Here is a 13856-nt window from a genome sequence, read left to right as displayed (position 1 = left end):
AGCTCCTCATTGATTTAGTTCATTACCACCAGGATAAAAAGAGACCAAATTACACATTTGAATAGAGAGGGCTATATTATTCCTTTAAAGGATGTCTGGTCTTAATGCATTTTCTGTAAAGGCTGTGCAACAGTGGAAGATCACACCCATTAGTTTCAAAGATCAGAACACATTTTCAATGAAAACTGAAGACTGTTGAATGATAATGTCAGTACTGAGCTAAGTTTTACTTTAGCCAGTATGTCCCTTCTCCTTATATAAAATTGATGCGTTCTGATTCTAGTGTTCTTTCAAGACCCAAACTGGGACTACAGCTGAAAATTAGCTCATGGCCAACTCTGGTGCATTTTCAACTAATTTTATTAACATTTCCCAGTTTTAAAATTAAATGTGTAAACTTATTTACATTGAAACAGGAATCTCACCCCTTTGGCCCACTTAAGATCAGAATGTGCTTTCTTTGCACAGTTAAGCCTCAGACATGTCTATAGACTGGTCAGCAACCCCTTTAAAGCGTGAAATGCTTTAAACTTTATTCCAAATTCTAGTTTGCGTTCCCTAGGTGGTCACAGTTGTCCCTAGCGACCTGCCATGGTTCACCATTTGTAGCTTCATAGTCCTAGAGACCAAAGTTACAATTACTGAAGTAAAATGAAAACAAAGCACAGGAAGAACAGTTTCAATAATCTTTATTTCATAAAAAAGTCAAATCGGCTTATCAGATTAAAGAAAGTAGAAACCAATAATAATCGTTAGCTGGCGAGGCATTTTACAGGGGGGCGTGTCTTCTGACAAACTGACCGGAGTGACCTCGACAGGCAGTACAAGTTTACCCAAAAAGTCAAGAAGGCGAAGTTTAAGACCGAACAGGAGCCAAAACAATGAGCCGAGTCAATTTTAAAAAGAAAAAATAAAGAGGGGGAGAAAGAAAAGACTTTGGCTGTAGTCGCATGAAGATGAACCTCAGACTTATGAGCAGCAGCCACTGAAAATCAAACACGTTTTCATAATCCAAATTACATCAAAATGACCAAAGAAGGGAAGAGAAGGGGAGAATTTGTCATTTTCTGCTCCCACTGCCCTCCATACTGCGAGTTAAGGACCCGTTTTATTTGGACAAACTAAGCGTTTGGTAGTGGTGGAGGATTGTTTGCATTTGTGGATAAATAAACCGTAACAGGATGTAGAAGGAGGGAAAAGGGCAAAGACATTCTACTGCTCCTGCTCCTACTTTTTAAAAGAAAAACAAAAGAAAAACAAAGCTCGTCTGGCAATTGAGGTTTTAGTCCGCCTCCTCTTCCTCCGATTCCGACTCTGCCGAGAGAAAACACAAGAGGACGAATCAGTCAAGACGCTGATCACTTTACAACATCTTGTGAATGAGTAAAACGATGATTTGATTGTGATTGTCTTTAAAGTATTTAAGACCTCCTTTTTCTCATGACTGTACAGTCATTTAAAGACTGAGACCTTTCCCAACTACCTGGTTGCCTCCAGCACCCTGTGCATGTGAAGAACTCGCCACTAAAAACCAAACAACATGCAGTCATCCTTTGCTCCAGTGAATACATCAGGACTAAACGCTGATCTGGTTTCAGAGGATTTCAAACAAGAAAAATACTCACTCTCCCAGGATTAGAGACTGTTTGTGACGCCTGGCAACCATCAGTCACTAGAGAAACTTTTATTCTGGCCAGTTTGTTAGTGCTGGGTAAAAATCAGTAACAAAAAGGCTGCATGGAAACCCCTTGATTGGTGACAATTTGTCTCAATTGCACAGACAAAACCTGCAAACTAGGAGCAACTGAGACAAAATACTTGCAAACCACTCGCCAAGTGGGTGTGAAACTTTTGACATAAGCCAGAATTGGAGAAATTGAACTTGTACCTCAACTCTGCAAATATATTGCAAAAAAGAAGCAACCGATGACTTTAGAGGAACTTTTTTGGACTTATTTCAAGTTTCCCTGCCACTCAGGAATAGTTTGCATCTTCCAAGCAAAGTACTTGTAACCAGGTTTTTGGTTCAGCCCCCTCTTGTGATCAATTTCGCCAAACAACAGCTCGTTTGGAAATGAACATTTTCCCTGGTGATTGTCGTTTGCAAGATTGCCACTTACTCTAGGGCCATTTATAGAGGCATTTTGCATTATACTTTGGCTAAAGCTACAGCTTCGAGTTTTATAACAAACATCCTGATACACTAGCACAGATGGCCAGCCAGATTATTATAATAATAATTATATCGCGCTTTTCAATGCCACTATTCATTCATTCTCTCACTCACACTGGTGGAGGCAAGCTACGGTTGTAGCCACAGCTGGTGCTCTACTTCCCATTACATGGCCACACCACAGAGCATTTGTGGTGCTTCAACCAGTTGTGGACCGATCGAGCTCTGTTACCTGACATGCCAGCATCAATTACCATGTGGGTAGTAGTCATGTGACTGTAAAACATCTCAAGCATTTCATATTGACCTGTGATTGAGTCAGCTAACAAGCTAAAACAAAGCTTTAGCAAATTCATATATAGTATAAACTCCGTTGTCATAAATACACTCAGGTACATGTCTATACATGCCTTTAATCATACAACGTGACAGGTGCATGTCTAACTGGCCTGTTCAATGCAGAGCTCCTTTGACCTTTTAGTGGCCTTTCAGGTTTTGAGCATATGCCATCAGCTCTGAACACAGCTCCTCAAAACACACAAAACCCAGGAAGTGCAGGTTATTTCTCCATCTTTACCTTCCTCAGCATTCTTCAGCCACTCCACAAATTTTTTCATCTGCTCGAGGAAAACGCTCTTCCCCTTGGCAAGGTGGGCTTCAGTGTACCACTTCAGTATGGCCTCTTCACTCAATACATCCGCTGAAAGAGAAAACAGGACTGTGAGGAGGGCGGGCACATTAAACTTCCACCAGGAGAGCCTGAAACCTTTGTAAAGATTCAAAGAAACAATTTACTGATGCTTGGTGAGAGTTTCTCTATTAAAAACAATCTGGACTTCTGGGGGAAATCTAAGACCAATCAAAGCTGAAGCTGTGTGTAAAAAGGACAATGCCAAGCCAGACTTTCTAGTGTTTGGGTAGCAAAAAAAAAAAAAAAAAAAAAAAAGACACCAAGCACATTCAAGAAACAGCTTTTTAAAGTCAGGAAATGGGAAAAATGACCTTTCATAAACCTAAAAGACGACAAGACAAGCTGTCACAGCCAAGCTTTTTCCTCCTGCTGTAGCACCAACCTTTATAGAGGAGCACCACGATCTTCTGAAAGGCCTTCATGAAGTGGATGTTGTCGTAGCAGTACTCCTGGATCTTCAGCAGCAGGCTGAGCTCAGACAGACCCTGGGAGGTGAAGGCTTTCAGCAGAGGGCTGTATTGCTGTGGAGAAAGAAGCCGCTAAATTAGAGCATGTAAAGCTGCAGGGAGCAATACTGTGGTACACGTGGAGCCGTTTCCTTTCACCAACCAACAGTCTGGGACAGATTGATTGATGTACACGAGCTTTAACAGCTTCTCATGCAGCTTTGTGATTTTCTTCCTTAAAAGTTTTCAGGTCGGTCAAACAGACCAATCACATTTATCCATCTAACTCTGAGTTTCAATAGCAACCAAGATACTTGTAGACTTCCTGTTGGGTTTAGAAGGCACAAAGATGCCTTTTCAACTTGGGATATTACACGAGGCCACTGAATTTCATGCAAGCAGATTAAAATCAAGTGCTGGGGCTCCTTTATTGAAATACTGTAGGTGGCACCATAGACCCAATAAATACTACAAAACCTGCCTCTTGACTTTAAAATGCCAGCCTTCCAAAATGGGGTTTAGGGCATGTTTCCACTGAGATACATGTGTAACATCCCAAGATGGACAAAATGAATCAAATTTCACAGGTTAGTTTTGTAGGTGATGCTATTGAGGTGTTTTGCACCCCCACATGTGTTAGCCCCATAATAAAGTCTTCATTAGTGTTGAAGTTCATGGGTTTGAGGATGTTTAGACACTTGAAAAGAGAACATTTACTGGCAATAATAAATAGACGCTGTAATTTGGGGATTTATTGCAGTGAGATTGTTGCTACTGCTGGACTAGAGGCACAATGAACTAAACGGGAGGCTTTTATTTTGCAAATCTGCCACCAACTTGAAAATCCTGTTCAATTCAAATATTCCAAGGCTTTTACTTTGAAGTAAGACATAGCTGTGGTTGCGGGATAAGCCTTCAGCCGTAGAGTCGCGTTTCCTGCACAGGTTCATTAATTAATAATGATGAATTAATCCCTTTAAGCGCTTTAACCACAGCTGTGCTCCTCGGCCCTGCTGCGTACCTTCAAGTGTTTGATGGCTTGTTCGGTCACGAGCTCTTCCTTCTTGTTCCATTCCACGGAGCTCATCACACTAGTCCAGATGATGCTGATCATGGCCTGCTCAGAGAGGTTGGCCTTCTTCATCTCCTCCCTAGTGAAGGCGATAATCTGAAGGAGGGAAGGCAGCGAGGTTAATCACACACGTCAGTCACTAATGAAGCACACATCTGTTTCTGTGCTTTTTCATTCAGAGAAACTGAGTGGAGCAAAAACAGAAGTGTTAAAAACCTGTTGTTCAGAGCTCAGTGTATATCTTTTATGATAAATTAGGCATTTAAATAAGTCAGCCTGTGGCCTCACCTCCTTCAGAGGGTCACCTCGGGACATCTGCTCCTGGAGCTCCTTCTGCAGCTCCTTGCGGGCGCCGATGGATTGCTGGTTGCGGGCGAAGTCAGACAGCTCCTTCAGCCCGGCGTCGGTGAAGTACTTCGAAAAATGCTCGCAGCTCCGTTTGTTGGCCGGAAAGAGTTCCTGAGGAGGAGAAGGATGTTCACACACCAGTGAGACACTGGCAGCAGGAATGGGTCGACACGTGGCCCCTGACTTGTGTTTTTGCTTACCATCAGCCTGTTGTCCATGCCAACTTTGCGAAGACTGCCAGCAACAGAGTTGATGTCCTTCTCGTTGATCCATGACTTGAACAGCTTGACAGCGAAGGCTGCAGAAACGCCTGGACAGAGATGATACAGGTCAGAGCTTCTTCTGAACACAAAACCAACTCCTTTTTTAAATTAATTTGACTGCCCTAATTAATGTTAAGCTTCCCAGGGAAGCTGTTGCACACAAGAACCACAGAAAGTGTCAGTGTTGCAGGACGAAACCACCAAACTGCTGCTGTCACTGATACCCGACCAGCTTTCTGACCGTTTCTGAGCCATGCATCTCTGCAAACCCAGACTTAAGACGTTTGTCCTTACCTTCTTTGACGAGGTTCTCGTTGAAGAGACTGTTCAGGATGGAGGCTGATATGCTGCCGTTGGCCAGCAGGATGCCGGTCAGCATGGCGAGCTTGTTGCGCTCAGACTCAGTAAACCCCTTTAGAAACAGCAGTAACTACAAAGAGAACGCAGACAAGTTTAATGCATGTTTAAGCTTGAAAAACAAAAACTGTGGGCATACTTACATCCCTAGAGATGTTAAAACTCCCTTCCACTAAAGAAATTTCTTTCCAGACATGTTGAGAATAACCTTTTAAGCAAATCAAATCCAGGGTTACCACACATTAAAAGTTTGTATTTTGAGCTTCTGTGGACGGTCAAGAGTTTTAAAATGTTTGTATCAGCAATAAACTAGTGTAACTTCATGGGGCTGCTGTGACACCACGCCTGGGATCACTGCAATGCCCTTAACATCATTGAAAAGTGCACAGTTGTTTCCAAATCCCATTAGATTTTATCAATTGTGCAAACCGTTCAAGAGTTGCGATAAAAAGGCCCAACTTATCCCCAGCAACAGGTGGGTCGTTTCCCACAGAGCTGCTCGCATTTGCGGAAATGTAAGGGCACGTGAAGAAAAAGCACCTCCTGTGGTGTGAAAGAAAACAACGCACACCATGCAGCAATTAATTTCTTATCCCATCAGTGGACATCAGCTCCATCTTTGACTGCAGTCTTTGTGCTTATGGCACCAGTTTTCTACAGCAGGACTTAAACTCCATGTATGGTGTCACACACCCATCCTACGCTTCCTAGTACTGTGCTTACAAGCATAAAATAAGCACCACATAATGATCCAGCGGCACAAAGTCCTTGACTACACTGACAGACCCGACAGCCAAGCAGTCGTTCCCATTTCAGCTCTTTGAAGTGGTGCACTGCAACGCAAATTCAGGCTTGTGGATGTCACTCAGACACGAGCAGACAAAGTATAATCAAGGCCCAACCCCCCAATTACTGGCAGTCAAAAACACCTCAAACAGCCCGACCACTTAAAGGTATGATCTGGTGCTGCAGTTGTACTTTCAAAGATCATGGCTGCTGAAACTGCTAGCATCCAAGATGGTGCAGCTGGGAGTTTGTCCAACCACAGGAACAGAGGTTCATGAGAGCTGACCAACTACAAGGGCCGCAACAGCAGCGAACAGACTGCTCTAAAGTTGGAGCACATTAAAAGAACAGGGATAGCAGAGGCTCAGCCTTCAAAATAAGAGCATGAAAAATATCAGTTAATCAATTTTGACTTTAGTCTTGTTTAGTCGGCTTGTGGGAAACTCAAAAGTCCGCAATTAAAACTTTTAACACCAATGAAATTTTATTTTTAGATTAAGAAATTCAGAAACTTTTAAAACATCTACAGTACATTATGTACTTCGTCTGCTGCATAGTGCCTTGCTTTGGGGGAAAAAAGTTTGTTATCTTGAAAACAAACGAAGGGAACTGCAATCAACAGCTGGCAACCTCTGCCTCAAACCGTTCCAACCAGCTAAGCCCAGTTTGAACTTATCCCCTTATCAGGATCCAGTTATTGCTCACCTTCTTGATCTCCTCTTCGAAACCCTTCTCCAGGTACTTGTAACGCCTGATCAGCTTGTTAAAAACCTGTTTATGAGTCAAAGAGAAGAAACGGCCTGTGAGCATTACCTGCTTGTTACGCGTGCTTCATTTTTAAAACGCATTCATTAACAGGGACCGACCTGAGCATATGCTTGCATTGTCTCCAGGTCTTCTTGTGCCGTGAAGAGGCAGTACTCTGTGCGGGTCATGTCATCAGAGAGAGTCCCTCCTGGGGCTGCAGACACACATAAAAAGGTAAATATATACATGTATTACACACATTTCTGCACACGAGTGACGACAAAACATGTCGCAACTCACCCAGCATCCCGCCAGCCACCAGGATGTCAAAGAGTGTCTCTGCATAGCGGCGGTAGTCAAGCTTGGCGCCAGAGGCATCGAGGAACTTTGCGACCGCTTCCAAATCAGTGCCAGTTTGATTCAAGCCTTGTACGATACTTTCTTGAAACTGAGTAGGGTCAAATCTCTCCTTTTCATCTGTGGGAAGACAACGACACACAAACGTTGATTCAGAAATGAAAGCAGAGTGTGGAACAGCAGGGCTGGGGATCAGTGGATCCAGGAATCAGCACTCACCTCTTTTCCTCGTTTTGAAACGCTGGCCTGTTAGCGTTGGCTTTTGCTGCTTTTGATTATTCATAAAAGACACCCTGAAAGAGACGAGAACACACAGAGTTAATGTTTAGCTGCACAGGCAACTCATCAACGGGCCCTGTAATTATGTTTTCTCCTCCCAGCACCTGGGCGTAAGCCGGGTTATCCACACGTCCTGTAACAATGGGCTGTGTAGAATGACTTTAGAGTCTGCTGGTAATTCAAAAAGCTGGTGGCACCGACCGGAGATGAAAAGTTTTTATTGTAAGAACTTAGTTTCAGTTTGTTTTCAATCAGTTTACTCTCTGGGAGTTTCCAGAGTTGGCTTATTCTTTTCAGTTTAGTTTTAACTTAAAACCTGTTCAGTTTCAGTCAGGCTTTTATTTCTCTCACTTTAAAGAGAGGATAAATTTCAAAAGTAATCATGAATATTTGAAGGACGCTGCGAGTCATACAGGAAGGCTCATGGAGTTAAATTATTATCAAAATGGTATTTTTGGAAATGCATTAGTTCCTATTTAACTAAAACACATTCCCCCTTTCATTTTAACAGGGTGTAAAAACCCTTAAAAGGTACAAACAATGAAAAGGCCCGACTCTTTGCCCGCGATGAGGTTCATTGTGAAAGTAACCAAAGTGTTATCACAGGACGAAATGTTCCCTTGCTATAGCAGTCAAAACAAAAAAAAGTGCACACTCAGCAAAAAAAGAAAAACAAACCTAGTAGTGAAGCAACAATTTCTTCATTTTAATTTACTTAAATGTTTTAAAGTCTGAGTTCTTCAGCAACAAACCACAAAGGCCACAAATCATGCTTGTTAACCATGTCTTATTTCCAGACAATGATAAAAGTAACCACATTGTTCCTTTAATTCATGGATCCGTGTTGAAAAAGCAACACGCTGATAACAGTAACGATGAATAACACCCAGTTTTGATCTTTTTTTGAGCCACAAACACACAGTAGCCTTTACACACTAATAACCCACTGGTTTAGAATAATAATAATAATTCTGGGACATTTCAGCCAGCAGCATCTGTACATCCCTGAGAGAAACTGCAGTACTACACTGGCTGAAATGTTCCTTCACTGTGTGGGAATCAGTCAAACTGAGTTGATAGAGATAAGTAGAAAAAAAGAGTGCAAATTAGGGAAGGGAAAAAAAGACCAGCTTCCAAGACTTCAGCTCAACATTTAGTCCCATCAGCTGACAAAACAGGGCAGTAAATGTCATCTTATTAACAGATAACAGCCAAGGGGCTGATATTTCTTGACGCTTTTCCCTTTCATGTCCAATTTCCCCCCTCCATTTCTACCAAAGAGTGTAAACATGTTTGAGTATTTAAACCCATGACACCCCTTTTCTTTGCAGTGATGGCTTCATTTCCCTCCTAAATCCCAAACTCTCTTCTATCCAGGCTCAGGGTCCGTCAACAGCTGGATTAATGTCAAGGAAACTCACTGTGTAAGTTATTTTGCTGTAACTGAGACGTTCACGTGCCTCTTAAGATTAAACCAAGTAACGTGTATATCTGTAACCACTGCCTTCACAAACACAGAGAACGTTAGAAAGTATTTAACTCTAAGAGATGCGCATTTATCAGTTTTAAATGGCAGTGTAGTTAACCACTATCCGCGAGCATGCAGTTGTTTAGTTTTAGCTGTTCTGACTTCATTTATCTTACTCCAAGGAAAGCCTCCTTAATCTATTAAAAACAGCCTGACATAATACAGATTTAGTTCAAAGTAAATTAAATCCAGCACGGCTGCTTTTCCTCCCCCCGGGCTTTGACTAGCTACTCACACAAAGGTGAAGGAGTACTCGGCAGACAAAAGACAATCTGCGGGGCTATAAAGGTGGATGCTGGGAGGTGGAAATAACCAGATGTATCAGCACGACACTGCTTAATTCAATCACAGTACACAGGTGTGACCTCAACGCGAGCACGTTCCACGGATATTTCCCACGGATAGCTTTCCGCTCGCGAGCAATGAGGGATTTTCTGAGCAGCTGGCTAACTGTGGATTAGCACAGGCTAACTCGAGGCCTCGCCATGCGCCGAGCAAGGTAGCCGGGCCCGCTAGCACGCTAACCACGTTTGATTACCGTTCAGCCTCGGCTCACGCACGCAAGAAAATTCACCGCATCAGCACCTCATCGACTATCAAACACAACCACCTGTCGAGCTGTCATGAAAAAAAACCCCATCCATAACAACAACAAAGCAGAGCCGCAATCTGCTCTGTAATGGAGCTAATGCTAAGTTAAAATTCGCCCTCCGGCGGCGCCCATGATGGCAACATTCCCAGGCCGAACAAAACCCAAAAAGCAAAATGTCCTGCCTTCAAACAGGCCACATCAGTACACGCAAGGAGAGGGCGACGTGGGAACCGAGGCGAGGAGCCGGAAAATGAGAGTACTCACCGAAATTAATGCAGATAAAAAACGGTTGTGAAGCCGAGGAATGGAAGCAAAGTGTCGAGTATCTGAGCGGCCCAAACAAAAAGACCTTCCCGTCAGGACTTCCGCAGGCTCCGCCCGCTGCGCATGCGCTTTTTAAAGGGGATTTCCTTTGAACAAAAACGTTTAATTTACTGATACAGAAAGCTTTTTCTTTGTTTGTTTGTTTTGAAATACATTACAGTATATTTATGTAGCTAACCCTTGCGTGGTCTTCCTGTTTTTGTTACTCAGCCAGTGTTAAGTTATTGTGTTATTAAATCAGTGCATCAATAACAATGTATGTAAAAATACATAACAGATGTTTACCACATACATGGTTCATATTTCAAATATGAAATGCTGCTTATTTTTTGTGATAAAATGTAACTGAATAACAGATGTGAGTGGAAAAAAAAACATGTTTATCTTGAAAAAATATAAATGAACTTGATTAGGAGCAGATTTATGTCAGTCTATACAACATAAACAGTCTGGATATGCATTTCTTGCACTTTATCCCTGTATAGCAGAGATGTCAAACATAAGACCTAAGGGCCAAAATCGGCCCATCAGACTCCAATTTGGGACCTAATTAACAGCACTGGAAAACATGAACGAAGGTGTAAAGTTTTATGTTTCATAAGCTTTATGTTTACTGATAACGATCTCCCACATGGCCATTCATGCTATGCCGAAATAATTAGATAATAGATTAAAAAACCTAACTGGTAGAAAGTTCCATTTTTTCACTTACTACACATAGGGTAAAATGTGCCGGGATGCTGGAGCACAAACGAACAGCAGGCCATGCAGGGAGAGGACAGAGTGAAGGGAAAAAGTACCTCCATACCTTTATGGCATGAACACCACCTGTGTGATATAAATGCATAAGGCTTGAAGTCTCTGAAAATGTGTTAGTCGATTTGTTCTTCATGGAAAATCACCCAAAGGGAAGTATTCTGTGGCTAAAATAAAAAAAGAAACTAATTTCCTTTTGGTAAACAGTGAAAATAGCTCACAGACCCAAACACACTACATATAGGTTCATTTATTAATTTATCATATACATATATGCACACAATAAACATATGATTGATATTTCCAGGTGAAATTACATTCCCTTTCATGTTCCCTACATATTCTAACATTTTTCCCTTTATCAGTGTCCGATCACACCAAAACCTCGATTTTTATTTTTTACTTTTGCACTGGTGTGTTTCTGGTCATTGTCCTGCTGCAGAACTCAAGTGCTCTTGATCTTCAGGGCATGAACTAATGCTCAGACATTCTCATTCAGGATTTTCTAGTAGAGAGCAGAATTCATGGTTCCATCAATTACAGCAACTCATCCTGAAGCAGCAGAGCAGCCCCAGACCATCACACTGTTGCTGTGAAGTTGTTTTATGTCTGATGTAATGGGACTCAAACCTTCCAGAAAAGTTCAGCTTTTGCCTAGTCAGTCCATGGGATGTTTTCCCAAAGGTCTTGGGAATCATGAGGATGTGTTTTGGGTACAGGGTGAAACGAGCCTTTGTGTTGCCAATTCAGCCATATTTGAGCCTTTTTAACATAATTATCAAAGAAATAATCCAACTTGCTGTGAGGCAAACACCATCACGCAGTGTTGGTGAATGAAATTCAATTACTGTACAAGTAATACTGTACAGCTTATGGATGCAACTTACCAACTAGCTAGCTAACTGCTGAATAAAGTATCACCCAAATGCAGTGTTTTCTAGTGCAGAAAAACAAACAAAACACAGGATGGCAGCAAACAAAAAGCGTCAAAATGCAGAATTCAGAAATCACCCGAGGATAGTGCAGTTGCTACTTCCAGCTTTGATGCGCGTGCGCGCACACACACACACACACACGCACGCACACGCACACACGCACGCACGCACGCACGCGCGCACACACACACACACACACACACGCACGCACGCACGCACACAAATTCTGCTGTTCTAATTAAGTTTCAGCCAAAGACAAAAAACAAAACAAAAAAAAAAAAACGTTGTATTGTTCCGATAAATCACAAGTGTCTGTGTTACATAAAAGTTATGCCTTCAAATAATCCAGTAACCCAGTTAGAGCGTCTGTAGTGAGTAATCCATTACAAATGTTATTCTGTAAGCTCTTTAATTGAAATACTTCACCCTAAAAAAATTTTTTTAATTTACTTTTATAAAAACTAATAAGATGCCAAATTACAGTTATTTATCTACATTCCTAAAGAAAATCATTTTCTTAGAGGTTGAATGTTGTGCTTCACTAATTTCTCACACTGTGCCAGGTAAACTTTAGTAATATAACATGACTTCAGTTTGTTATTTGCCTGATATACAGAAATATTTTAGTTATAGGCAAATATGGCAGAATTTAAGAAAGAAAAGAGAAAAAAAGTATTTGTATTTATGATAGGTTTACGATGGTTGTGTGGAAGAGCAGAGCAGCAGCTGCTCAAATATGCAGAACCACCACACCACAGTCAAAGCCACTTATATCACATTTTTTCTCCATTCTGATGCTCTGTTTGGAGTCCAGCAGGTCGTCTTGACCACATCTACGTCCCTAAACATGCAGAGTTGCTGCCATGTGAGTGGCTGATTAGGCATTTCTTTTAATGAGCAGCACAACAGCTGTAGCCAGTGAAGATCATCCTCGTGTACCAGTCAGCATGGCCTTAGTCTCTAAAGTGACTTTGAGTTCATCCTTAGTTTTACAGAGACAAAAGGTGGATTTTCTTTGCTTTATTAAACATAATTTATGTTTTCCCTTCTAAATCAAGCATTCAAGCACAAAACAAATCAATGCCTTCAGACAAAACCAAAGATCAAGTGGACGATCGTCTCACATTTATGGAAGCCTGTTTCCGCCACTTAAAAAAAAAAAGAAAAAAAAAAAAAAAAAAAAAAAGATCCATAACTCAAAATTCCGAGTTATTTTCTCAAAATTCCGATTTATTAACTCAATATTCTGAGAAAAGCAACTCGAAATTTCGAGTTAGCGCTGCCAATCAGTAATCTACGTGAATGACGTCATTTCCTTGTTACCCGGAAGCTGAAGCCCTCAGCTACAAATGCTACAGCTAAGCTACCGGTATTACATCCAGTCGTGAATGCACAGATTGCTGAGTGTTTTCAGCCTGGCTTCACAAATGATGAAATCCCTGTGTTATTAGCTGAATCACATGGTGTTACTATCAGCAAACGTATTCGCAAAAGCGCCAATTTGTTGGGATCCGTTTTTGAGTGCGCGTTCCTCTGCGCGATATGCTTCCGGGTAACAAGAAAGCGACCTCATTCACGTATATTTTTGATTGGCAGAGCATTTCCCATAACACAGAATAAATCTAATTCAATCACAATGTTGATTCTTTGTGTTTAAAATTAATAAAAATGAGGAACACGTCTGCGGGCTGAAACCCACTCGAGTGGCCACAATTCTGGTTACATTTGGTAACAGAATAACTAAAAAAAGATATCTATAAAAGATTAAAAACTAACTGCACTGTGCATGTGGTGGACCACCACAAAAAAAGAAAAAGAAGAGAAATGATCATCGGACAGATTCTGTGCAAGTGAAACATGCAGTCTTAAATCAAAGGAAATTTGACTGCACAACAGCGTTAACCGTGTGTATTTGACTCAGTGGGTAGGTGTGACGTGTGCATCGCAGTGATTTGTGTTTAGCTTCTGAAATCTTAAATTCAATGATACAATAAAATCTGTAAAGGTGTTAAACACTGAAGTGGATTAAAAGCACCTTTGCCCCGCGGCTGGTATTTTTTGCTACTCTAAGTGAATTTCACCTGATATTAGCTAAAAATGATTCGTTTAAAATCTTTAGTTTGATTCAGTCTCAGATGTCCAAGGCCCACGGCTTGAAAGACCCTGGTTTGCTGGCTGGAACCTGGAAACAAAAAGAATAGG

The 13856-nt window shown here is 41.5% G+C and overlaps 2 protein-coding genes across 2 annotated transcripts in view; both read right to left on the bottom strand.

Moving 5' to 3' along the window:
• Positions 1–672: 672 nt before the first annotated feature.
• On the bottom strand, positions 673–10031 carry bzw1a (basic leucine zipper and W2 domains 1a). The gene is made up of 12 exons (XM_082523252.1): positions 9904–10031; positions 7460–7533; positions 7184–7360; positions 7003–7097; positions 6842–6907; positions 5288–5423; positions 4931–5040; positions 4671–4841; positions 4332–4478; positions 3247–3385; positions 2751–2873; positions 673–1314 (listed from the first exon to the last, which is right to left on the bottom strand). Exons 2-12 carry the CDS (start codon positions 7521–7523, stop codon positions 1283–1285), a joined length of 1260 nt encoding a protein of 419 aa, XP_082379378.1. The 5' UTR covers positions 7524–7533; positions 9904–10031; the 3' UTR covers positions 673–1282.
• Positions 10032–11580: 1549 nt separating this feature from the next.
• Positions 11581–13856, bottom strand: part of aox6 (aldehyde oxidase 6) — a 33809-nt gene continuing 31533 nt past the window's right edge. Inside the window, exon 34 of the mRNA XM_082522835.1 lies at positions 11581–13836. Within this exon, the coding sequence (XP_082378961.1) occupies positions 13786–13836 (51 nt within the window). The 3' untranslated portion in view covers positions 11581–13785. The remainder of the gene's footprint in view (positions 13837–13856) is intronic.

This window comes from Aulonocara stuartgranti (assembly GCF_965226115.1).
Source record: "Aulonocara stuartgranti genome assembly, chromosome: 23".
Classification (NCBI taxonomy): Eukaryota; Metazoa; Chordata; class Actinopteri; order Cichliformes; family Cichlidae; genus Aulonocara; species Aulonocara stuartgranti.
This window is presented reverse-complemented; position numbering and strand designations above follow the sequence as displayed.

Bases quoted from the DNA above. Each gene is read 5' to 3' on its own strand.
- bzw1a (XM_082523252.1), bottom strand. From the start codon at position 7,523: ATGAATAATCAAAAGCAGCAAAAGCCAACGCTAACAGGCCAGCGTTTC. The intron at 5,041-5,287 runs GTAAGGACAAAC...ATCTCTGTCCAG, and splicing joins CGAGAACCTCGTCAAAGAAG to GCGTTTCTGCAGCCTTCGCT. The intron at 1,315-2,750 runs GTAAAGATGGAG...TTCTCTCGGCAG, and splicing joins GCTGAAGAATGCTGAGGAAG to AGTCGGAATCGGAGGAAGAG.